The sequence below is a fragment of the Melospiza georgiana genome, chromosome 13 (genome assembly GCF_028018845.1).
Source record: "Melospiza georgiana isolate bMelGeo1 chromosome 13, bMelGeo1.pri, whole genome shotgun sequence".
NCBI lineage: Eukaryota > Metazoa > Chordata > Aves > Passeriformes > Passerellidae > Melospiza > Melospiza georgiana.
Window position 1 is genome coordinate 7576993 of NC_080442.1, and position 25207 is coordinate 7602199.

Below are 25207 nucleotides of genomic sequence, written 5' to 3' on the forward strand. Positions count from 1 at the left end.
AAGGCAGTGCAAGTAAGTAACTGTTCTTATGCTGTAAAATAAAAATAACTATTCTATGCAAGGGTTTATATACCTTTACAAATTAATTTACCTGAGGTTATTACCTATTCAAATTTTAGACCTTTATTGTTTAGTAGGTAGGTTTGAGTTCTGTAGAGCAGTAATTAGTCATTCAGAGACAGATGATAAAAATAAATGCCCCTGACCTCATTCTCTTAGTTGATTTTCTGTGTCAAAGAAGGGAGTAGGGGGTTGAAACTTAAAAACACAACCAACCAGAAAATCAGGATTGAAAGAATTCTTGACTTAATTCTTTGACTGCTGAATTTATGAACTAATTCTGATTAGATGAAGGAAAAAATCATTTTAGCAATGCCAAGCAAGGCAGTAACAAATTAGATTTTGGAATCCCTATCCTTGGAGATAATCAGAAGTTGACTGAACTCTTATCCTCTGAGCATAAGATTACACTTGCTTTGACTGGGAAGTTGCAGAAAACCACCTCCAAAGGTCCACTCTAAATTTTTGTGATTCTGTACTTTGACTAATTATCGCAAAGTGTGTTTTGCAGTTTTTCCCCCTTTTTTTTTTCCAGCAGTGTTTCTGATATAGGTTGAAGTAGTAGTGGGAGGGGAGAAGGTCTATTTCAAAGAAACAATGTTACTGGAAAGATTTTTTCCTTCCCTGCAAGAAGAGAGCTGGTCTGGCTGTTTCGGAGTATTAACTCTTAAGTGCATTTTCGTCCTGAGCCAAAAGGTGCTTTCCAGTGATTGCAATAGGCCAGGATTTATTCTTGACTTTTGGGACATTTCCAAGACATCCTCTGTCCTATAATGTTAAAATGATGATTTGGGATAATTTCAGATTTGTGGTTTTTTGCATTTATTATTTAGAGCTTGTTTGCTCTTCCCAGCTACCAGAAGGACGTGGCTATAACATGAACATGCCAGCAAAAAAATTTCCTCCACCCTCTTTCAAGTGAAATAGATATTGTGCTGCAGCCTGTAATAAAAAAAGATAACTGAAGGATCTTGCTAAATTCAGTAAAAAAAGAAGTCGATCATATTCACTGAGAACCTTATTTTGCTGAGTTTGTCTCTAAGCCATCCCATGCTGGCATAGCAATTTCTAATCTGTCACAGAATCCAGCACTGAAGCACTGCAGAGCACAAGGTTGTGCTGCAGAACTGGCTTTTTTCAGCTCAGTTTGCACTTAGCTGTGATGTGTCAAAATGTTTTACCAACTGTAAGAGTGAAGACTTGCAGCACTGTTTGTGGTACATCTTTTACATGGCCATCCACTCATGTGAAGGACTTTCTGCTTAGCAATGGTTCTTAGCAAAACTGTTATCTTAAGGAAAGTTACTGTTTATTTATGGTCTAGGCAGGACTATTGTGATGTAAAAATGTAAAACACTATTGCATGTTCATTTCTTAATTCATACACCTATTCATTCCCTTGCATTTGTTTTTGTTTTTATTACATCCTTTCATAGTCCTGGCAGGGAACAGTTGACTCTGCTGTTAAGATGTTGTTTCCTGTGTTTAGCTTCCAAACTACTTATTTAGTATGGACTCCTTCAAATCTGTGAATTACTTGAGAATGCAAGAGAATTTCATCTGGAAAAGTAGCTCTTGCTCTGATGTTTTTTGACACTTTGGAGCAAACTCAAAGCTTAGTTTATTCATTAAAGCTTAAACTAATGCAAAGCTTTAATATCTCTTTTGCTCAAAAGGTATTAATCATTTACGTTGATAAGAGAAGCATTATTTCCTTTAATTACTAGGAGTAATTATTAATTTAGAGGATTTATTCTCTAGATTCTCCAAAGACACCTTTGCTTAACAGAAATAATGTATTTGAATAAGCCAAGATTCCAACAAATCTCCGGAGAGAAGTAGCCTCATCATTGAGAACCAAATGGTGAAATTCCTTTCCAAACCAATAGGGTTTTTTCTCAACCTTGTTGAGATGATGATCAGGTTGGGGCAGAAAACAGGCTTTACGTGTTCATTTGAAAAGTTTGTGAAAAAAACTCATCCAAAATCCATCCTATCCAGGATGGGGTGGGCTGGTATGAAATGCTTTCTCCCTGTTGTGCTGCCTTCATCTCTTCATGTGTTTTTTTCCTTGTTTGTTGATAAGATTTTGTAAAATCTGTTTATCAGTCTATGTCAAACAGAGCAAACTCCAAGTCAGTTTGGTAAAAAGGAAGAATAGTTAAAAGATTCTTTTAAAGCCTTTCTTATGGTTACTACAGCTTCATTGATGGTAGTAGTTTTCATTTGAAATAGCATATTTTACTAGAATACCACCATTACTGCTAAATTGAGTATTCTGCTTGTGAATTCTGAATCTTGATATGTTTTAAATTTTACAGGGACAAATGCTGCATCCAGCACCATTAAAAATGGAGGACCTTTTCCACGGGCTTGTCCAAAGTGTAATATACATTTCAATCTTATGGATCCTCTAAAAAATCACATGAAGGTAAAATCTTTTGGGACTGGTAAGCATTAGAACAAACTTTGTGGGCTTCTCTTTGGTTAGGGAAGAGTGCCATGGTTTGATAGGAAGCTGGTTTGGCTTCTGCCTGCTATCAACCAGAGCCAAATGCTCAAAGTCTTGCAGTCATGGAGAGCAAGACAGGAGCTTGCCACTTTTCCAAGTCTTGCTACTTTTTGCCTCATGTTTCCAACGTTCTGAAGGTGCCTATGAGAATAGGCAGCCAGGTGACCCACATCTGTATAAGATTGCAGCTGACAAAAAGATGACAATGCAAACTTACTGTTTAATCTTGATGTATCACTTGGTACAGCAAGATAAAAATACTTGTTACTTAATAGATAAAAGTTTTTAAGCTGTGGGGAAGAATTTCATTTGTAGTTCATACTCAAACACTGCAGTAAACAAAACTCTCAGAAACTGAGCATCACTTAATTTGATAGTGAAACTACTTACTACTATTTCTGGAAACATTGTTTCCTGGAAAATATTTATCATTTTGCAAAGATCCTCCCAATTCTCGGGCATATGTATTTCATTTTAGGGACAGAGAAATGGCTTTGCAGTCTGTATACAACATGAATATCCAAAACAAATAGGAGTATCAGCTACTGTATAAGATAAATTTGTGAGGATCTGAGTTACTGTTCTCACAGATGGTTCTGATTTACAGGGTTACAATACCCTGTAATTGCTGTTTCCTTCGGTTCTGAAACATAATTAAGAAATACAGATAGCAGTGGAAAAAACCCCAAGGGTTTTAACTTTTTCTAATCATTATTTGTACAGAATAGCTTTTGCACTGAGTACATCAGCTGAATGAAGGAACCATTGAAGAAGTGTGTTTACTTAGGATACTGAGTTACAGTTCCACAGCAGGAAATTGCTCCTTACTAGTAGGCTTACGGAAAGTAGTCCTGCATGGTAAGAACTGTTATTTAGCAGGAGAAAAATTTGTGCTCTGAAACATCCTAATTTTGTTGGAAACTTGGTAGCATCTTCTTTATGAAGTGTGCTGTACTTCTTAAGAGATAAGTTTCATGAAATAGCTTCTGGGCTAAGCATTCTTTATGTATACTTCAACATAAAGAAGCTTGAACAATGTCTATTATGTGATGCAGAATTCTGAATTTTTTAGCAATGCTGGAAAGAACTTTTGAAGGTTTCAACATAGATTCACCCTAAGAAATAAAGGACAAAACTTTCCATTAGGTTCTCAATAAACTTATGCTTGTCAGCAAAATACTTGCAGGAAAGCTGCTTTTTTCTTTCTTTTTATTAAATGTAAATGAAATAGAATTTTTGCAAGAATAAGGCAAAACTAGTATTGTTTTCTTGATTAAATTTATCTACATGAACCTATGAGAATTTTCTTCAGTTTTATAATATGTAGTGTTTTATTACTTAAACACTAATTAAACACTGTTCAGAATTGAATATTACTAAGCTCAGTGTGTCAGAGAATTAAGCTTTGCATCTCTCATTAGTGCCTTCAGTTATTAAAATACTGTTTCATTGATGCAGTTTGTGAGACTGATAGCTTTGTTTCTGTGTCTCTTCTCCCTGTTTGCACCCAGTATTGTTGCCCAGATATGGTAAATAACTTTTTCTCGGAAGTGGTCAAAACAGAATGTGTGAGCACAAACAGGACCATGGAATCTGAGAAAGGAAAGCTGATTATGTTAGTTAATGACTTTTATTATGGGAAGGATGAAGGTGACCTCCAGCAGGTACAACAGGAGCAGAAGACTCATACGACATTTAAATGCATCAGTTGTCTCAAAGTTCTTAAAAATAACATAAGGTATTTGAACTTAATTATTTGTTTCCTTAATTATTTGTTAATCCCTTATAGTCCATAGCAGTCTTATGTATAAAAATTTTGTTTTTTTGGATTAGAGTTCTTTTTGTACTGAAAACTGATAATACTGGGTGACTAAACAAATTGAATTAATTTTTACCTTGCATGTATGACCATAACTTAGAACTTTTTGCAGATTAGAGTATGAATTTTAGTGGTGTCTAATATAAACATAGAGTTTTGATAAGAGCAGTTGTAGGACATTGGGGTTAGAAAGGGCAACACAAAGGATTTTACAGTTTGCCATCTGGATTGATGGCACTATTGGTAGATGCGAGTGTTAATTTCCTTTAGGGATGCACAATGACTAATAGTCAGTAGTCCACTTATGTAACATCTGTTATTTTGTTGGAATAATTTTACTTCCAAATGCTGATAAAACCCCAGTAAGCTGTTTTAGTAGGTAGACAAGTTTGTGTCATCGTTCCTTTGGAAGTTAAGGTCACTGAACTTTTTTACATGCACTCTTCAAGGGAAGCTGAAGTAGCAGAATGTAAAATTGAAAAATGGACTATTGTTTCAAAGGGCACAGTCTGCAAGTTAAAGTGAGCAGGTTTATGCTAACATTAGACACATATTATTGAAAAAAACAAGTTTTCTGTAATTAAAGCAATGACATTTGCTATTAATCATTAAATAGGCACTATTTTATACTCAGCATTATATTGTAAGCAGTTGGTGCTGTGGTGCCCCTATGTGTTCCACAGCAAGTCATTAAAAATGTACAAGCTTTTTTTTTTTTTTTTAATATCTGTAGCATTGACTTTAACCATATTAATTTTGACTGTGACCTTGTGGCTTTATTCCATAGTTCTATAACTTTAAAATTTTTATTCCAGGGTCTATTTTGCACCTCTATGTATAGTGGACAAAATAAATATGTCTTACCATCCTAATTAAAGTATAATTTTTGACTTAAGTTCAGAAAAGCAGAAAGTGATTCATTATGGTAATCCTCTGCTTTCTTTAAAAGATTTGTGGTTGGACACACCATTGCAATAATTTTCTGTTAAGACATTATGCAGTAATAGTGTCTGTTTCTTTTGTCTGCTTAGAAAACTGGAGAGTCTCAGTTGGCTTTTTCTGGTTTTCTTGTTGCTGTTTTTTAAGCAACTGCATGGTAGTATGAGCTTGAGCTCAAGAGACTATGCTCCTTGCTCATTTGTTTTTTCCAGTTCCAAGGCCTGCATTCCTTTTGTAGCGTGACTTATGTTTAATAATTCTCCTGGCTGTACTGAAATAAAGTGCATTCCAAACAGGAATTTTGGAAGTTGAACTGTTGTGGGTTTGAGGTAACCTGTCCTTGTGCTGCTCCAACAGTAACAGTGATGCTGTCATGGGTGCCTGGACTTCTCAGCTAGAAAAGGTTCTGAAGCCAAAAAAGTAGGCTTCAGACAGATGGTCAGATTAATGAGGAAAAGCTGGTAACTTAAATAGTACCATACCAGTTTCTCCCACTCTTTTAATGTTGGCTGCACAGTGGCATTTTTGATAACTGTCCTTCGTAACTCAAGGTCAGGCGTAAATGCTTTAGACAAGGAACGTTCCTGGAACTCCTGCCACATAAAGCTGTCATGTCCAAATTGCAGATACATTCTTGCTACTTAATAGTTTTCAGCACAGCAAAAGTTACACGTGTTTCAGAATGGGGCTTTGAGATTGCTGGTGGTGAATAAAGTGAGAACAGTTGATGTGTTCTTGTTGTCTTTACTTATTTCCCTATATTTCAAGGCAAGAATTTTGTCTAAGCAAACATGAGAAATGTAATAGATTTAGTCTTAGAACATGTTTTAGATTTAATGTGTGTTCCTTAAAGTCAAGATTTCTATCAGCTTTAAGTTTGTTGCCTGTGTTTTTAGCAAACATTTATTAATATTTTATTTAATATTTTTTCTTAATTGAGAAGTCCTTACATAGTAAAATTTCTAAAGAATCCTGTACATCTTGCATATGATATGTATAGGGAATGTTCAAATGTGGTTTTTTGCACCTGTTCACTATAATTTAAAGGTTTATGAACCACATGAAACATCACTTGGAGCTTGAGAAGCAAAGCAATGAAAGCTGGGAAAGCCACACGACGTGCCAGCACTGTTACCGACAGTTCCCCACGCCGTTCCAGCTGCAGTGCCACATCGAGAGTACACACACGCCTTACGAGTCATCCAGTGAGTTCCATTTTATTTCCTGGATTGTAATTTCAGAATAAATCTATTGTTATTCAAGTACAACAATCTTGAGATTTAATATGAAAAAAAAAAAACAGAAACAGAGCACTTTTTTTTCTCTTGAGAGCAATATATATATATATATATATATATATGCAAAAATGTATTTTAAAAAGCCTTTGGTTTTTTTCCTTGCATTTTTTGTTTTTTTTATTTATATATTTTTAATTGAAAGCTTTACTATAAGACCTCATGTTTAAGGCCCTTGCCTTCCTGGCTTTCTGAAACTGTACAGGGAATTTCTTCTGAGGAGTAGAATAGTCATTCGATTTCTTTACCTTTAATGATATATACATTTTCTATATGTGTGTATGTATTTATGCATTATAATTTATGTACATATGACCTCTGTCAAATTTTTAATTTTTTTCTTGTTTTTTACTTTTTCTAGCAATTTGTAAAATCTGTGAATTATCATTTGACACAGAGCAAGTTCTTTTGCAACATATGAAGGACAATCATAAGCCCGGTGAAATGCCGTATGTTTGCCAGGTATCTCAGAGTGACTTTTGTATTTAGGTTACACCACTCCCCTGTCTTCACTGTCAGTAAACTTGTAACTAAAAAGTCAACCTTCTTATTTTAGGTGTGCAGCTACAGATCCTCAGCTTTTTCAGATGTAGAAGCACATTTTAGAACAGTTCATGAAAACACGAAACATTTGCTATGCCCATTTTGCCTCAAAGTTATTAAAATTGGAGCACCGTATATGCATCATTACATGAGGCATCAGGTAAGCAGATCTTTTCAATCCTTAATGCTAGAAAAATGCTAGACACATTTAAGGAATCTCCCTCTGAAGAAACAAATGGGACTGATTTGTAAGCTTGTTACTAGGTAAGAGTATAAGAATACATTAGAAGAATTTCAGAAATCTTTAAGGGAATTGTCTTGTTTTTGTGTGATAGCAGCTTCCTGTTTAAAGTAATCTCTGAATATCTTCTTGCTATTTGGTTTCTTCATTACATTTTAGTGATTTGATTCTGCCTTTTTTGAGGTTACTAGCAAACCTGCCACTAGTTCAAATAAAGAAAAAGATAATGAAGTGTCTTGTAACTGGGAATCTGATTCCTCCTTGTTTTAGTAATTGTACTGCCTTGCATTTTTACGTGTCTAATTCCTACAGGGTGTCTTATCTTTGTGTAGTATTAGGAGTTTGTTTAGTTGATGGTTTAGGAACTGCATGAGCATAGCTTGAGACAAGCTAGGGTTAGAGTTTTGTCATGCCATCCATGCTTACTGTAGATTGTCATTTGTCTTTAAAAGAAAAAGGGAATATACCGTTGCACTAAGTGCAGACTGCAATTTTTAACATGCAAAGAAAAAATGGATCACAAGACTCAGCATCACCGAACATTCAGGAAACCCAAGCAATTAGAAGGCTTGCCTCCTGGAACAAAGGTGAGTGTTCATGCAGGAAAACTTGAGGGGACAAAGGAGGAAAAAAAAAGGTCTTGGTAGAGAAAAGAGTAGAATACAAAGAAGTGCTTTTCTCCTTTCTTCTGCTTAGAATATGTATGCTTAAAACTGGGTTCACCAGGTCTTGTTTGGGTTCAGCATTTGAAGGTATGTGAGGAAACACTTGGGTCCCCTCAGAACACTTATGCTGTCTTTAAGTCAGTCTTCCATTTCTCAAGAAGGAGCTACTTAGACTAAGATTTTCTTGTAGATTTTGGGACTTTTTCCAACCATTTTTTCAGTATAGTATCAAAATACGTATCCTTTCAGTTGCAAGGAAGAAGAGAAGTTAACACTTTGATCAGCTCTTCACAGTTCATTTGCTGTAGAATCAGGAAGGGAAAAATTACTTCAGCTGCAGCTGATTGTCTTGCTTGGCAGAAGGAATGTAAAGCACCAATTCTTTACTCTGTGATGATACCTCAATTATTTTTTAAGGTTCATGGTCTTTGTGACCTAACAAAAGCTTGGATTATGTTAAAATTTGTTAGTAGACCTTGACAGAATGAAATGATAATACTGAAAAAAGCTGGAACCATATTTAGAAGACAAGGTGTTTCCATACTAGGAGTATGGCTAAGAAGTAGAATTAGAAGTCTTATTGTGAGTCAAAACCACATTTGAGAGCATGACAAAGTTCAAGAATAGCAGATAGATCTGAAACCAGAATTACTCCTTGGAATTCCAGGATGAGAAACAAACATACCTGAAGGGAGTAGACTGGCTCATCATGTGGCAGTAAGACACAGGACGTTTTGTTAAATCCAGATACTGATGGAATGGTTTGATATTCTTAGTAGGGCTGATTGGCCTGACACTTCTGCTTCATTTTATTCATTTAAGAAAGCAGGATCTAGCCAGTTGCAGCTCTGGAAGGAAAACATGTTTTATCATGACTAACTGTTTCAGCCAAAATAAACTTTTTAAGCGTCCAGTTGGCTGTTAGAGGTTAACTCTAGTCCAACAGTATTGTCAGTGTTTTGTGGTTTTCAAAGCAATCTTTCATCAGGAGAGTTTCTTATGCTATGATTTGTGCTATAAAGTGGCTTGAACTTTGAAACAAATAGAAGTTGGAATGTGAAGAGCTTACATCTAAACAATTATTTTAAAATTTCATCCCTGTAGGTGACTATTCGAGCATCTTTGGGACCTCATCAGTCAGGAGCATCAGCTACATCTTCTGTTAGTACAAGCAGTTCCACATTTCAGTTATCACCTAAAAATAAAAATGCAACCACTAAAAATCATAACAAATCTAATACAAGTAAATTAAGAGGAAAATCAAAACAATCTACACCGAGGAAACAAAATGCATGGACAAACAGCAGAAGAAAAAAAGAGCCTACAAATATAGCATTTCATAATCTGAGGTAAAATACTGGCATTGAAATTGTCTTAAAGTACACTTTGAACATAAATAAATGATCATTTAATGGTCTTTCAACACCTTTAATGCTGTAATATAGAAGATCTGGCACCTCAGGTTTGCTGAAAAAGCAGATGCATAAACTTTCTACATACTGGTACTGTGGTTGTAATTATGAATCTTCACTGATTTTGGTGATGGTAGACTACTTTATGATTAAAGAACAAGTGTTCTGGAAACTTCTTTGTGTCACATTTAGAAATTTTCTCTGCATGGAGCCTTTCTTTTTCTTTTTTTTTTTTTTTATTTTATTTTATTTTATTTATTTGAACCAGTTAGTTAAAAGATAAAATCCTGTCTATCCTAGGAGATAGAGTATTTTGGGGAGCTAATTAAAAAAAAATAAAGAAAGTAAAAGCAAGTCCTTGTCTTGACAATTTTATTGGGGTTTGCTGTCCTTATGTTACAATTTTCATGAGTGTTTTATGGACTGTTTATTACACTGGAGTGTAAGTTCATTAGTTATGATGAGTTGGCATTTTTTTTGTCAGAGATGGAAGATGCCACCCCTCCACTTTCTAACTTTCTCAGTGTGTAGCTCTGGAAGAGATCCAAAAAGTCAGCAAAACTGGGGAAGAGCAGGATTATATTCTTGCTTTGTAGATGTTTCAAACCATGTGGGTAATATTGGGGTGATAGAAAAGCCAAAGGCTGTTTCTGTGCATTGTGATGGATGGAAATACTTGTTGGAAATACTTCTCAAGTACATGGAGACAACAGCAGCAGCTGAATTTGGGGATTCTCATCCACTGCATTATCTCTTGTTTCCAGGAGTGGCCAATAATGGATGTGTACATTAACTTTCACTTTTTTTATTAGGATCATATTTAAATTATAGTTCAAGTAAAAGCAAAGTTTTCTTCCTTTGCTGATGCATTTTTAAGTTCCTTGTTTTTCCTTAGTATAGGCAGGCTTGCTACTTACTTTAAGCAAAAGGTTTGAAATAGTTGTCTCTTCTGAGTGTTGCTATTAATTGATAACTTTTTCATGTTACTGTCAGGTATCATGTGGGAACTCACAAATGCATTGAGTGTTTCTCAGAAATAAAAGATTTTGCAAGGCACTTTCCTGCATATGTCCACTGTAGTTTATGCAGATACAACACCAGCTGTAGCAAAGCCTATGTCAATCACATGATGAGGTAAGAACTCTTCAAAGTTTTTAGTGGCTTAGGAAATACTTCCTAAGTTCATGTAAGGTGTGAAGTGTTTGTTCGGTGAATTTTGAACTGGGTCCTCAGATGGGCAGGAAAATGTGTGAGATTGGTTTTTTTATATTTTAGCAAAGGCTTAAACTCCACATTCTTGTTTTGCTTTAAAAATCCAATGGTGCAGGCAGTATTATACCTTTGCTTCAGAGTTTTTATGGTACCTTCCATAATCACTTCAGCCTCACTTTGGCAAATAATGATTAATTATGGCACATTTTCTGGGTTTCAGATTGAATGGCTCATTTGATTTTACAAGTGCTGAATGCATACAGGCCACAGCTATCCTAGTGAAGTCTAGATTTGAAGGATGTCTCAAATAGCAAACTCAAGTGGATACTTTTCCTTACCCCACTTCTGGTCATCCATAGAAATAACATCTCATTTTGTCAGCAGTGGTGGGGCAGCATTGGGCATTAGTGATGGCAGCTGTGAAAAAGCCTGTTAAGGACACAAATGCATCATTTTCAGGGCCATGGAATTATACTATACAATAATTAGATACAGATCACGTAGCTGTGGCAGTAAAACAAAATTTTAAAAACCTACTTGTTACTCCTGTGGCCTGAAGAAGCCAACTGTATTGTGGAAAATAGTGAATGTGATATTTTTTTTTATTCATGTACATAGGAAATGCCTTGGCATTTGTGAACTCTAGGATTCTTGAATCTGTGATCTAAGTTTTTAGATACACTTTATATTTACCTATTCATACCAATTTCAACGCTCATAAAAGTCCTAGGCTGAAATAGTTTGCATGCTTTTATGTGTGTAATCTATTGTTATCTGAAAATTTCATATCTCATTGAAAGCCATCTCTTCGGGAAGCACAAGTTCAGCCAAGTTTTAGTTCTTTTGTGATGCATTCTATAGCTATGGTTCTTCAAAAACTGAATTGTTGATGGTGCCAGTAAAGTTTAGCTTTTCACCTCCCAAGCTCCTTTCCAAGGGAGCCAATGTTTTAAACTAGAGATGAGATTCACAGGTTTGTAAGCTTTAAACATTTAATGTTTCAGAATAATGCAGTTCAGTACCTTAGGCTTCTATTTTCATGTTTTGTCCTAAGCAAATTGCAGTGCCATGGCTAGTGAAGGGGTCATGCAGAGTCATGTATTCACTGAAACCAGTCTGAGTGGTAATGTTTTCATATATTCAGCTTTCACAGTGCTCGTCCAAGTAAAAGGTTTTGGATCTTTAAGAAGCATTCAGAGCAGCTACGGTAATTCAGCTTTTTTCACTTACAGATCAGTATGGTTTTGCTTGCTGATGTTGAACTGCTAGCTTAGGTTCAGATTGTAACCTCTTGAATTTCCACAATTTAGAGCAGAGAAATGAAACCATTAGGTTTTCCAATAGCAGTGATCTCGTCAGTAACAAATACTTATTTGTCCACATTTATGAACTTAATTCTGAGCAATTTTAATTTTTTAATTATTATTATTTTTGGATTATTCATGAGATGCAAAATGGGGAGGGGGTCAGGGAAAGAAAAAAACAACCATCCAATCAGAGAAACTCATGTTCTACAGATAAATTTCTGTCTAAAGTCATGTTCTTTGTACTATATCCAGCATGGAGATGCCCTGCTCATTGATGGGAATTTCCTGATACTAGTTGCAGTAGAAAAAGTAAGATTATGTTTTTGTGAATCATCTCATCTGAAGTTGATTTTTTTTTTGTAGTCTGTCCAGTTGCCCTAAGTTAAGAAAAGTGTTTTTATGACCATTTTGTAATTGTGCTTCCTTTTTGATTTTTTATTTCCTAGAGGTGTGACTGTAGTGTGTCTCAACTGTGATTTCCTGGCTGATGTTTCTGGCTTGGATGACATGGCCACACATCTGAGTGAGAACCAGACTCATACCTGTCAAGTTATTGTAGAGGAAGGTGAGTACAGGTGGTGTCTTTTTATGCAGTGTATAAATACTTCCATGTGGATGTCTCTTGTGTTATCACAGTCCTGTTGTGAGTTGCATTATTTCTGTATGTGCATTTAGCAGTGAGTACTTCTGTATTTCCACATTTTAAAATATTCTTAATTCAATCCTTTGTTTTTGTTTTCAGTTTCCACAGATAATGCAACTGCTGCACAAGTGTCTCAGTAAGTTTTATTTTACTGCTTAATGTTTTGGTTTTTTTTTTCTTCTCTATTACTTTAGTGATAGATGGCCAAAATTTACACTTAGAACTTTGGTTTCTTTTGAATTCCATTGAATTTGAAATGTGTGGATGAACACAGACCTTTACTGTACCTAGTGCTTTTTCATCTTACCATGTCCAGAACTACAAGAATGAAGAGATAAAGAAAGTACCTATTGCAGCTAAAATAAAATCAGTTTGAAGAAAGATAAATAATTGTTGCAATGTTGGAACTTCTCAATTCTAACCTGTCTATATACAATGAGATTGTTACTTCTACTTAAATACTAGCTTTATCAAATTAGTGGTTTACGTTCTTTATGTAATATGAATATGAATACAAAAAGGAATGTCCTTTACTGAAGTAGGACAAATTCAGTTTTAATATTTAAAAATACTTAGGAATTATTTAAAAAAATATGTTCTTCATATGACAAAGGCATATGGCTTTGTGTTAGCTTTTTTATTCTGACTTTCAAAGGGGGATTAGTATGTATTAATCAGGGTTTTTAAAGGATTTGGAGAAGAACCTGCAGTATTGTGGAGATTGTTTCAGATTGTGTTAGTTTGGGGTTTTTAAAACCTTAGAACAATCAGACATGCCAAGCTCTCCCTGATCATCCTGGAACAGCTTCTGAGGCTTTATAGTGTAGTTTATGCCTTAATTCAAGGTTTAAAGGTGTGTCAGTTAAATCAAACATTTGTGTTCATACCTTTTTCAGAATACAGAATGAAAAATGTCAGTCAGACTGCAAAGAAATATTTTAAAAGATATAACAAAATATAACCTGATAACCCATCTAGCCTGTAGTAGGATTCTAACAGGAGTTTAGATGGTCTCATGCATGGTGAGAACTCTTCCAACAGGGTGGTAAGTTCTTAGGCCTCTAAGCATAAATCAGCTTTCAATGAGTTTTGGAGATTTCCCAAATAGATTATTTAGTATTTATTATTTTCTTTCTTAGTTGCCATAAAGTGGTTAGTAAGAAGAGGTCCTCTAGTAGTTCAGCTTTCAGTGAAACTCAGAGAATGACAAAATAAAGTGTTGAGCTGTGATACTTGTGGAAACGTTAGCTTTTGTGTTTATGGCTGGCATTAGGTGTTGGGAATTAATGCCTGCTGAAGTGTATGGAAGGAAAGGTTATAGATACGCTGATACACTAATGCAGCTGTGGCAGGCTGTCCTCAGTACTGCAAAAGGACCTTGCTGTTCTGAATACATGACAGAGACATATGGAAATATATAAGAATGTTGGCTGTGTGGATATATGTACCTGTTGCTCAGAAGCAGATGGATGAGCACTGAAAAGGTTTGAAGTAAAGTCAAGAATATATGCAGGTTTGTTTCTGCAAGATGTTAAAGTAGCACAGATGCAGATAGCCATGATTATTGAGAGTTCTGATGCCAACATAAAATTAGTTACTGATACCACAAGAAGTGATAGAAAATCAGTGATGGTGCTTTCTGAAACTCTCAGGCTCATAGACATCATTATTTTCAATCAATCTTGTCCTGTTCCATATGCTAGTCCTCTCACACTTAGGACAAGAATATATCATTGCTGAACTGAAGAGTATATCTCTGTAGCAGATATTTTAATTCATAATTTGCTGTACAGAGTACAAAAAAATTCATCTTTTTGTGAGCTGGTTCTAAGTGGTACTCTTTGGTTGCTTTGGAAGGAGGAACTTGCTGACAATATTCATAACTTCTGCTGTATAGTTTCTCAATGATCTTTGAATGTTTCTTCTAATTCTTTGATCTATAATTCAATGGCTCGTTTATGGGACTCTGCAGAATCACTTCATCATTGGAAACTGACTCAATAACGATCTTGAACACTTTTGGATCTTCTCTTGCATCTCTCACATGGTGTCTTTGGGTGTCTTATTATATATTGGATTGTCTGTATGTATTTTAAACTCATCTTTATTGCTAATGATCAGACATGTTCCATGAACTCTGTGTACAGTTACAGAGCCTGTCTTTGGACCAGAATCCTGCCATTAGTAATACAGATAACCTAGCTGGGGATGTTCCAGCAGAATTTGTTTCTTAAATTTTTACTCCACATAAGTCTCCTTGTTTATTTGGTGATTCACCTGGTGCTGAGGAAGTAAGATTTAATAACTATGCAAGTACTCTTCTGATTGCTCAACTCTCTGCTTTGCACAACCATTAACATATTTTTAAATGAACTGACAGCAGACATTTTTGTTGCAGGGCAGTTGAAAGTGAGCAGGTATCCTATACTGCCTTGGCTCACTGATACATCATTGTGGACCAGAAAATTGAACCCAGTCCAGCTTGGGATTATTTTGGTATGTAAGCAAACAAGGATCTGACCAGACCTTTTCCTTTTTCTTCATGCATTGAAGCTGTGGTATTCTCTTCTTGGATCTTTTAGACAGTGGGTCTGGTCTTTTCTCCAAATATTGCAGTCAAAGGCCCTTTTTGATAATGTTCTCTACTTTACAGCATTGATTGGCAGCTTTTTGGGGGCTGTACGCTGTTGAAGAGAGGCTTACCAGGAGTGTCACTTACATGATGCCATGTTCCTTTGCTGCTCATGTGCAGCATTTCTTCCCTGCTCCAGTCTATCAGTATCATCCCAAGCTAGAGTAGTGAGTAAATGATGCATATGGGCTGACATCAAAGCCCATTTTGTTCTGAACTTGATCCCACCTTCTGAAACTAAAAGCTTTGTTGTTTTTTGGGTGTTCACTAAAGCATACAAGTCCTGATCAATTTAATATTCAAGTAAGTTACATTTTTTTCAGCCAGTAACTTTGTGATATATAGTGGCAAAATATGCTTTCCATGTCTTCTGTTGCATGTAACTACATAAACTGAGTCTTGACCAAAGGAATTTACTAGCTGCTTTGCTCTCTGGTAGCTAAGCTCCTTTTTGCTCCAAAATACTGTGAGAGGAGGAAGGCATGTAATGGAAGTACATACATTTATTGAGCCTTGATTCTGAGGGTGGAGCAGCTGCAGTTCCAGTTGATTTCACACCTTGTTCTTTTGGGATCATCTCTCATTTTCAAGGATGCTCTACTCAAGCTGCTGGGACATTTGCTGCTTTTGATTTTACTGCTTCTGATTTCATCTTCAGTTCTAGATTATCTATGGCAAGTTTATCCATCAGGATATTCTATGAGCTTTGCTTTTGCAATGGTGAACTTGTAATATTCCTCCCAACTCAGCCTCCTGTTTACAGTGGATATGTTTTGAATCTCATTTCCTAGCCTGAGAACAGCATAATAGATAAAGCTGACCTCACGTAAGGATCAGTCACTGAAACAGCTTCCTAGGTGTAAGAGTTTGGTGTTGGTGAATGCAAGCTGTTCTTGATTTGCAGCACTTCGTTTTCCTGAATAATCAAATTCTTTGAGATTAATTAATTTTGACCAGTTTTTTTGTCCTCTTGACTTCTACTACTCAATCACAGGTCTGGTGATAGTGAGCTCCTGCAGCTGTTTAGTATTGCTAATAATGGCAAGGATCCTGTCATCCATGGTCTCTTCCACATATTTTGTGACTGAGCATTTGCACACTTATTCAGTACTCTAAAGTCTTGCTCTTTTTGCAACTTTTTTCCTTCTGACAGAAGCTGTGTTCCATCTTGAATGCTGCTGTTCAGCTTCAAGCATCACTTACCAACTATGGGTTTTTCTTGCAGGACTTAATTCTGTTTTGACACAGCAGCATTCAAAAAAGCATAGTGGGTTTGTGTTTTCATTGTGAGCATGCTGTTCATTTCAGAGGAAGTTGAATTCGTATTTCACTTTCATTCAGGTTTCTGACAACAAGAAGAATGGAATGTGATTGTAGGGTTTTGTGGCTTTCAGAAGCATTCTCTAAGAATTTCCCAGAGGTGACACTAGATAGACACTTGGATTTGAAGTTATGTGAATTCTACATCTTTAAATGCTTATTTGGAATATTGTCCTTCAGTTCTTTTGCAGATTTGCTACAGGAATTTAAGTTTCAAACTTGCATTTTAAACACTTCTTAGGGTACTTACAGATATGAGAGATTTGTGGCAATGGTTCATGTAGAATCAATTGGCCTTGTGACATCCTGTTTCCATTTGTGTGAGGATCTTAGAAAAGTTACTCATGTTGAAAACTCATAAAAGCAGTTCTAAATCATTAAAAGAAACCTGCCTTAGTATTAAATCTCTTTTATGATCTCAGCAATTTACATGAATAATGCAACATATTGGACCATATCTGCCAGGGCAGAGCATGAATATGCATGATATATCCAGTTTAGCTTATGGTCAAAGAATTAAGATTTCATTTGTATGTAGCTTAACCTGTCTTATTTATTTTTAGGACATGGAGTATCACTGCTTGACTAGCCCGTTATGTTTTATCTTTGTTTGAAAAGTCATACAAAGTAAATGTTCATTTCTGGTATTCTGTTAAATGTGGCTGTGCAGCAATTAAATTTACATCTGTCAGAAGAGGGAATTTTTGCAAGAAGGTGGGATTAATTAAAAAAAAAGCCAACACCTAAAAATTCCAAACCCAATGACCTTTCCATTCTTTTGGGTGTAAATAAATTTAAATTTTTTAATGCTGTGTATGATTCAGTTGAGTGTCTGGAAGATAGCTTACCACTTACAGTTGATTTCTAGAAATTCTTGAAGCTACAGTCATCCCAGAAGAAGTTACTTTTGGTTAGTTGTGCACAGAAGAGAAATGCTTGGCAAAAGATTCCAGCTGAGTTTGTTCTACTTACCCAGTGAGCCTTTGATTGTAAGAAAATATGAGAGATTGCTGTGAAGAGGGTGGCTCATGATTTGAGCTTTGTGTGTATGTGCAAATAGATAGAATTTATTGTGTGAGAGCAGGACAAGCAATGAGACTGAATTTCAGAAATGAGAATACTCCCATTTGTGATTGTTTATGCTACAGCTTAAGATGCTGGTTAGCTCCTAGAACATTAATGTTAGAAAGTATCCATGGTGTGCTGATACTATGTGCTTAAATTCTTTAAAAGGTCTGGGGTTAGGCTGCTTTTTTGGATTTAGGAAAATACATGTGGTTGATCAATCTAATATTAGTATACAGGTTTCATAAAATTTTAGTGGTAAAGCTGTTTTTTATGTCAAATACTTTGGACCCTGTAGACAACCATTAAGACTCGCTGAGGTTGTGAATAATTTAATTTATGATTAATAACATTATCTAAATATAATAGAGGCAGCACCATACTTCAGCAGATTAAATTTGCCTTTAATGCAACATCAACAAAGAAGATTTAGGCATAAGCAGTTTTGAGGGGTTTGTTTGCTTTTTCTTTTTTTCTGTAAGAACCTTTGAAAGGTTAGATTTTGTTAGAACTGATGACTTAACAAGTTTGTAGGAGATACTTCTTGCTATCTCTGCGATAACATTTTCTTACAGAAACACAGAAAATCAATTTTGGTGATGTTGTGATAAGCTGTTTAATTAATGTGCTTTTCAAAGTCAATAAATTTAAATAATTCATAGCTCATCTAATGTATGGACTGTGCCTGTAAAGGTATTTTGCAGGAAGCATCCCCTCCATGTAGTAGTTGGAGGTCAGCTGCAACATTTCACAGTTCTCCTAAAGTCGTCTACTGCTCTGTTCTGGGTATTTGGGTTATGGTAGACAAATGAAAGAAAACTGAGCTTATATTGAGGAATGTTTTTGTCAGGTAGCTTTGTGCACCTAATTTAGCATTTCAGATCTTAAAATACTTCAGTCATGGTTTAAAGGACCTTTCTGGTGTGGAGATCATTCCTCAGTCAGAATTAGAATAAAAGTAATGCTCACTATCTTCTGACTGTTGGTTCCTGGTTTTCCTGAGGCAGGATAACTGGAAGGGCTTACATGAAACAAGTTGATCTTATAATTTCTGTACACCCAGTAAAACACTTCAGAATTCTGAAGTGAAGTATGTTTAAGCTCAGCATAAGTATTAACTTTAAAAATCAGTTTCAGATTTCCACATTGCTTTCTTACTGTATCTTCATCCTTATATCTATTTCAACCATACAGTATTTTAAAACATTCAATCTCAATTCATGATCCACACCAAAATCTCCATTAGAGTGAAAGAAGCTAAGCTGGGAGTAATGTCTTGTCTTTCCTACACATAGTCTAAGAGTATCTCTGACCTTTATAACTAGTGTGAAGATCCAAGACAATTGTTTTTTAATTATACATAAATTACTGGTCATGGTGTTCAGAGGATCTGCATATAAAAATCCAGCTTTGTGTCTTTTACTGCTGAAAGCTGGGCTGTGTCAGAGGCACACACAGCTTCAGTGGGGCAGCCACAGCAGGGATGTGCAGTTTGTAATTTATAGTCAGTTTGTAGTTTATAATCAGTTTGTAATTTATAGTCAGTCCCTTTGACTGACTCTTGAATGCCAGCCTCCAGTGAAGGAATGCTTTGCTTTTCTTATGTATCTTCATATTCAGGGCATCTGGAAATTGGTCACTGTGAGATCTGGTTTAATATTGACTCTGAACTGTAATTTTTGGGGGCCTCTCAGAATCTAAGAGATCTCACAGACCATATTCTTATGGGGTTTTTTTCAGAAATATCATCTTTGAATTCTGATTTTACAGATTTTTTTTCGGAAGTTGTCTTTTTGTTGCCCTTCAGAAAGGGCACTCTTGTTACGGAAATCCCAGATGGTAAGAGAGTGAGAGAAGTCCTCAAACCTAGGAAAGATTTGTCTTGTAGCACTGCTTGCCAGCTTTCCAAAATACCAAGAGTTTGGTGACTTGCTTTAACAGAAGCAATGATTTTGTAGAAATAAGAAGACCTCTTATTTTCATTCAGAAGTGTTATGAGTGATTCTCTTACTCAAACACACCTTTTCCATAGATTCCATTACCACTTCAGGTGTGTTTTCTCTTAGTTTTTCTTGTTTATCTCATATTGCTTTTCAGCATTATAGAAGATGACTCTCAAATTTGCTTTTTTTCTCCATAGAATAGTGTTCCATAGTACTGGGTTTTATTTTAAAAGTAAAACAAAAAATGCAACATCCTCTGTCTAAACCCCCAAATAAAAACATTACAAAACCCAAACCCCACACTGTAGCCCTTACATTTGGAAAAGATGGAGAACACAGAACAGCAAAAGCTGCTTTGATGTTAGCTGACATTTTTGTACTGGAATTGAGTCTTGAGTTTTCCTTCCAATATTGCTTTTTTTGCCCTTTTCTTTCTAGATGTTTGAGAGAGAAGAACTTGTATAGATAAATTCTGGAGTTGAGAAAGTCATCTACTCTTTAGCTACTCCACTAAATGAGAAAAACCCCCAAACCCTAACATTTCTGTTTGACAAAAGTAGCAAATACAGGATGTAATTTGGTAAAGAGTTTGGCCTCTCTCTTGAGTCCATTCCTTACAACAAATGCAAAGTCAGTGTAACAGGATGAAAAGATTCCTATGAATACCCCAGTGACCACCAAACTTTCACCATTCAAGGGTGTCCCAACAGTCTCTTATTCCTGCTCAAATTATCCCTCTGACCTAGAGCAGAAGGAGGAAATGGAATATTCTTGGATTAGTTTATTTAAATAACAGTAGAACTTGAAAGCAGATTTCTGAATGGTTGTAGCTCCTTTTCCAGAACAGCCATTTTCTGTAGAACTCAATGTCACCTTATAATTGAATCACTGGAATTGTTTTAACTTCATTTAAATTAAATTCACAGGAGAAGTAGAACATGTGTAGGTTTTCAGCTTGAAAATATATGAAAAAACATAGTAGCAAAGAATTGGTTATTCTTATCAAGAGTTCTGAACTGTGTGTTGCTTACAGAATTTGAGTGACTTGAGCCAAAAAATGTTTAAAACCGCTTGAAGTAAAATAAAAATGCATTTTGAATAATGAGTTAAGTGGTGATATTGTGTTTCTCACAGCTTTTGTCTGCATGTTACTGTTCAGATTGTTACTTTCAATTTAAATTTTAAAAGGTCATTTGGGACAATTAACTTAATTTCACTTTGTATATAGAATTTATTCCTGAAATCAGACAGTTCCTGTTCTTCCAGCTTTTCCTTTCCTCTCCCTTACACTTTCTTTTGTCACCATCATCATTTTAGGTAATTCAATCTGCTTATCATTCTGAAAAATTTTGGATTGATTAAGAATTATTCCACTTTTACCAGATTTAAACTTTACAGAACAAATTGAACTTCTCTGTGTTTCCTCTTTATAAACACACAGTTTTACTCTGAAAGGTGACTGAAAATGCTGCTTCACAGATTTACTCTTTCAGTGAATGCAGGTTGTGATTGCTCAAATAAATTTTTAATTTATTAATTTAGATTTCCAGCTGTTAGCTTGATTCTCATGAGTACTGCAGAGTCAGTTGGTGGTATAAAGGTATAAAGCAATTTTATCTGCATCTGTATCATAAAGGCTGTGCAGGTAGAGGAGCTGCAGGTGTTATTTTGGGAAATTCCATGTGTCACACAAAGGCAGCCTTCCTTTCTGGAGCTGAAATGCAAGAACTAGAGTATTAATTGACTGCTAAATACAGAGCTGAGTTTGTAAATAGATGAAAAAAATGCAGCTATTAGTTAAATTCTGCCTTTGTTCCTTTGAATCCTCTTGAAAATCCCAAAGAGGAAATCTTTAATACCCCTCCGAGTGTCACTTTGCAGAGAATAGCCAAGCTTTGCTTTTTTTCATTTATAACCTAAAATTATAGAAATCATATCTAAAAATAACTTGTTTTGATTTTTTTCAGCAAACAAGAGCACGACTCTTCAGATGAAACAAAAGAATGCAGTAGAAATCAAACTAAAAAAGTTGCATCTGTTGAAAAGAGGGAAGACTCATCACTGTCAAACCCAGAAAATGTCCGTCATTTGGAACTCCCTGGCAACTGCTCGAAGAATTCCTTGCATGAGAAAAGAGCATACTGTGATTCAGCTAATAGCAAACAGTTAGTAGATGAGAAACAAAAATGTATTCATGACGAAAGTGAGATGAAAACGTGCCAAAGTTCAGCTGACATCCTGAATGAGCAGACAAAAGCGTGTGGCTGGGATGGAACTGCGCTTTCAGCCAAGAACGTGAGGGACTTAAAGCTGACCCTGGGGGAAGATGTCAGCTTTGAGCAGTTCCTGAGAAAGAGGGATGAGCCTGAATCTGTGAGTTCAGACATCAGTGAACAAGGCAGTATTCATTTGGAGCCTTTAACTCCATCAGAAGTACTAGAGCACGAAGCTACTGAAATTCTCCAAAAAGGTAATGTCGCACCTTTGTCAAAGAAGGCTGGACAGCTCACTGAACAAACAGATGAGACTTCTAGAGAAAGCAATCCCAGCAGAATGGAAACAACTGCAAACAAGACAGATGAGAATGAAGCAAGCTGAAATTGTGTTCATTTTATTGTTTGTTTTAAACTATGCTAAGAACACCATGGACCATTCCTGGTGAGTGTGCTCATGGATGCTAAAGACTAAAAATTTTGAAAGGGAGAAGAGAAAGGGACACCAAAGGGAAGTTTGCATATGGAGTAGCATGTATGTGTATGTATGACTGAATTCATTAAGCTTCAGAAAGGTAACATGTTAAAATATATCTTCCTGTCTCTTGGATGTGATATATTATTAGATTGATACTTGAAAAGAGGTATAAATTCTAATTTTTTTATAGTTAACTAGCCCAGGATAAGGTGATTTGTTCGCCCAGAAAGTATTTTTCTAAATTCTTTAATGTGAATATCATTGAACAGGGGATTGAGTAGGAATTTCCTTCTGATGCTGACATGGAGCACACTTATAATGGAGGTTATTGGTCTGCTGATAGTTTAGGTAAATATAAACCTTGGAACTTGGTGTCACATTCCTGTCTGTAAAAGCATGTAAACAGAAGTATATGAATTTGTGCACCTCTGTACAGGTGTAATCCTGCCAGGCTGTAAACTTACCTTAATAAACTTTCAGTGAAAGTGAAATTATTACAATAAAAAATATATTTGTGGAGTTTTCACTGTGCAGGCTGTGCAGAACTACCAAACATAGCAGTATGAAGTAGGACACAATGCTGAAAGTACTGTAGCTCTTAGGCTTTTACCATTGGGTTAATTCCTCTTAGGTGTAGACCTGTAGGAATGGTCTGTAAGTCACACCAAAGTATGGTTTGATGTAATAATGGTTTTAAGCAAAAATAAGGAAAACTCCAAACTGGAAACACCACCTGGCATGCATTTTGCCATTTTGCAGCTGCTACTGGCTAACTTAAAAATAGGACACAAGGGCATATAAAGTAGTATTGTACAATTCAATTTCAGGACTTTTTGTAGTCTAAGTTATGTACTGAAAAATGGCTGCTGGTTTTAGTTTGGTTTTTTGGTTTTGGGGGTTTTTTTTGTCTTCTAGTTAGCTAGATTTAGGAATGCATATGATAACAGTAGCTTGCTCCTTTGATTTCATTGCTCCATTCGAAACATTCAGAATGTGCTTTTGACTTACAGTTTTGTTTTTAATGAATGTTAAATGTTTTGAACAGCTGTTAAAGTACTGCTGTAAGTTATTACTTTTTGAGTAAATATTTGCAACAAAAAATTGTCTTTGTGTATAATTTTATGCTCAACTTGAAACTTTGGGCATAGCCTTCTCCTGTTTTTGAAAAAGATTTAGTGACAGTTCCCAAAAAAGTAAGTAATTCATTATTGTGAATTTTAGACCTATGTTTCACTGGGGATTTTTGTTGGGCTTTGGTTGGTTTGTTTGTTTTATTTTAGAATTAAATGAGCAAGTGCCTATGCATAAACATTTTTTTGTACCTGTGTATTGTGATATGGTGTGCTAACCTTTCCAGACTATACAGATTTATTTCTGGCCCAACAGCCTGCAACTGAAGTTTCCTCTGTCCTCTTAAGGTCACTGGGCTCAGCTGCTAAGTGAGTCTAACAGTATTAAAATCTAGAGAGCATCCAGCTTACTATTGGAACCTCTAAATAAAGCAGATCTCAACAGCCTCAAAAGTTCCTTCAAGCTCTAAAGAGATGTAGAATTTAAATTTTAGACTGCATCTTCGTTGTTACCCATGCACGTGTAGAAGATTTTTAAAAAAGAAAATGGACCAGTTTATGTACTCACAGCTCTGAGATTTTCCTCTTGGAGAACTTCAAAACCACAATATATGAAAAAGCTGAGAAGAATAAGTTCCATTATTCCTTTGTTCTTTAAAAGTTTTAGTGAAACCATTAAATAGTGCTTTGGGTAACCAGTCTGATGTCTTCATGCTTTTACACATGCAAGGTTACTCAATGTGATGCTTTATTTTATGCAGTTTAAAGCAGATCATCAACTACAAAACTGGATGTGTATGTTACCAAGGGAGTGCTGAATGCATCTGTGTTGGAACCCAGGGAAATCTGTAGTGTTTTTAATCTGCTTGGTGATCTTCCACATAGATTATATATTTTGAAAAATGCTCTGATATGTGGTGTTAGAAAAGATAAAAGTTCAACTGGAACCAGTCGTGATACTTGAAATTTCCACGTGTCTTTTATAATGCATTTAAACTTGTAAAACATGACCATTTTAATAAGAATTTGGAAGGATTTGGCCACATAGTGTTGAGAAAAGGTGGTAAATAGAACTCAAAAGCCTGCATATTGGGCAGAATTATATCCATGGTAGCTAATTATTATGTAAAATGTTGTTTGTTTCCAACCATGTTGACAATGCTTGAATATGCAAAAAGTAACATTAGGTAAAAACCACTCAAATATCTTATGATCCTTCTGAAAGAAGAGGTGGAAGAACTTGATTGTTCTAGCAAAAGCATCAGATACCTTTTATATGGAGGGAAGGAGTATCATGAAAATACTGGCGTGGTATTTTTATGAAGATAGAAAACTAAAACTTGTTACTATTTTTCCTGTATGGAGTAAAAGATTTGCTCATAAATACTGTAGGAAACTGCACAAGTACAAAGATAAATTTCTATAATGTTATTTGGGAGGTTTCCCAAGGAAGAGAGAAGTTGACTTGGTACTTTTGGCAGAAGCTGCTGTAGAGGATCAAGTTTCATTAATGCATTTTCAGTTAATTGAACATTACTGCACATGATTGAATTTGTTGTTTCTGAGTCATTTAAAAGTTGTTTTTTCCATCTAGCCATCAGTAGTTCTTACAGAGTGTCACCTCCCTTTTTGTCCTGGAGAAGACATTTCACATCCAGTTTCCATTGCCTTACCTAAAAACAGTCACTTAATTCTTGGTGTCCATAGTAGAATCACCCTTTCCCCTCCTCTCAAGAACTTCATCATATTTGCTTGAAAATCACTGCTGCTTGTTTATATAGTGCTTGTTTTTAAGGAATTCGGGTCCCATGTGTATGCTTTCTACATTATTGACATTT

At 35.6% G+C, this 25207-nt stretch overlaps 1 protein-coding gene across 4 annotated transcripts in view; it reads left to right on the top strand.

Annotated features, from left to right (window-relative positions):
- The window catches only part of ZNF280D (zinc finger protein 280D), a 38709-nt gene extending 14608 nt beyond the window's left edge, over positions 1-24101 (top strand). For 2 of the 4 annotated variants that reach the window (XM_058033260.1, XM_058033261.1), the window contains 12 exons: positions 2382-2491; positions 4084-4310; positions 6378-6535; positions 6987-7087; positions 7182-7328; positions 7862-7996; positions 9179-9423; positions 10480-10620; positions 11843-11905; positions 12452-12570; positions 12748-12784; positions 21576-24101. In XM_058033260.1, coding sequence (XP_057889243.1) covers positions 2382-2491; positions 4084-4310; positions 6378-6535; positions 6987-7087; positions 7182-7328; positions 7862-7996; positions 9179-9423; positions 10480-10620; positions 11843-11905; positions 12452-12570; positions 12748-12784; positions 21576-22206 — 2114 coding nt within the window. In that variant the 3' untranslated portion in view covers positions 22207-24101. Of the gene's footprint in view, positions 1-2381; positions 2492-4083; positions 4311-6377; positions 6536-6986; positions 7088-7181; positions 7329-7861; positions 7997-9178; positions 9424-10479; positions 10621-11842; positions 11906-12451; positions 12571-12747; positions 12785-15046; positions 15145-21575 lie in introns of all 4 variants that reach the window. The other 2 variants (XR_009115183.1, XM_058033262.1) reach the window with 2 other exon arrangements.
- The last annotated feature ends 1106 nt before the right edge of the window (positions 24102-25207 follow it).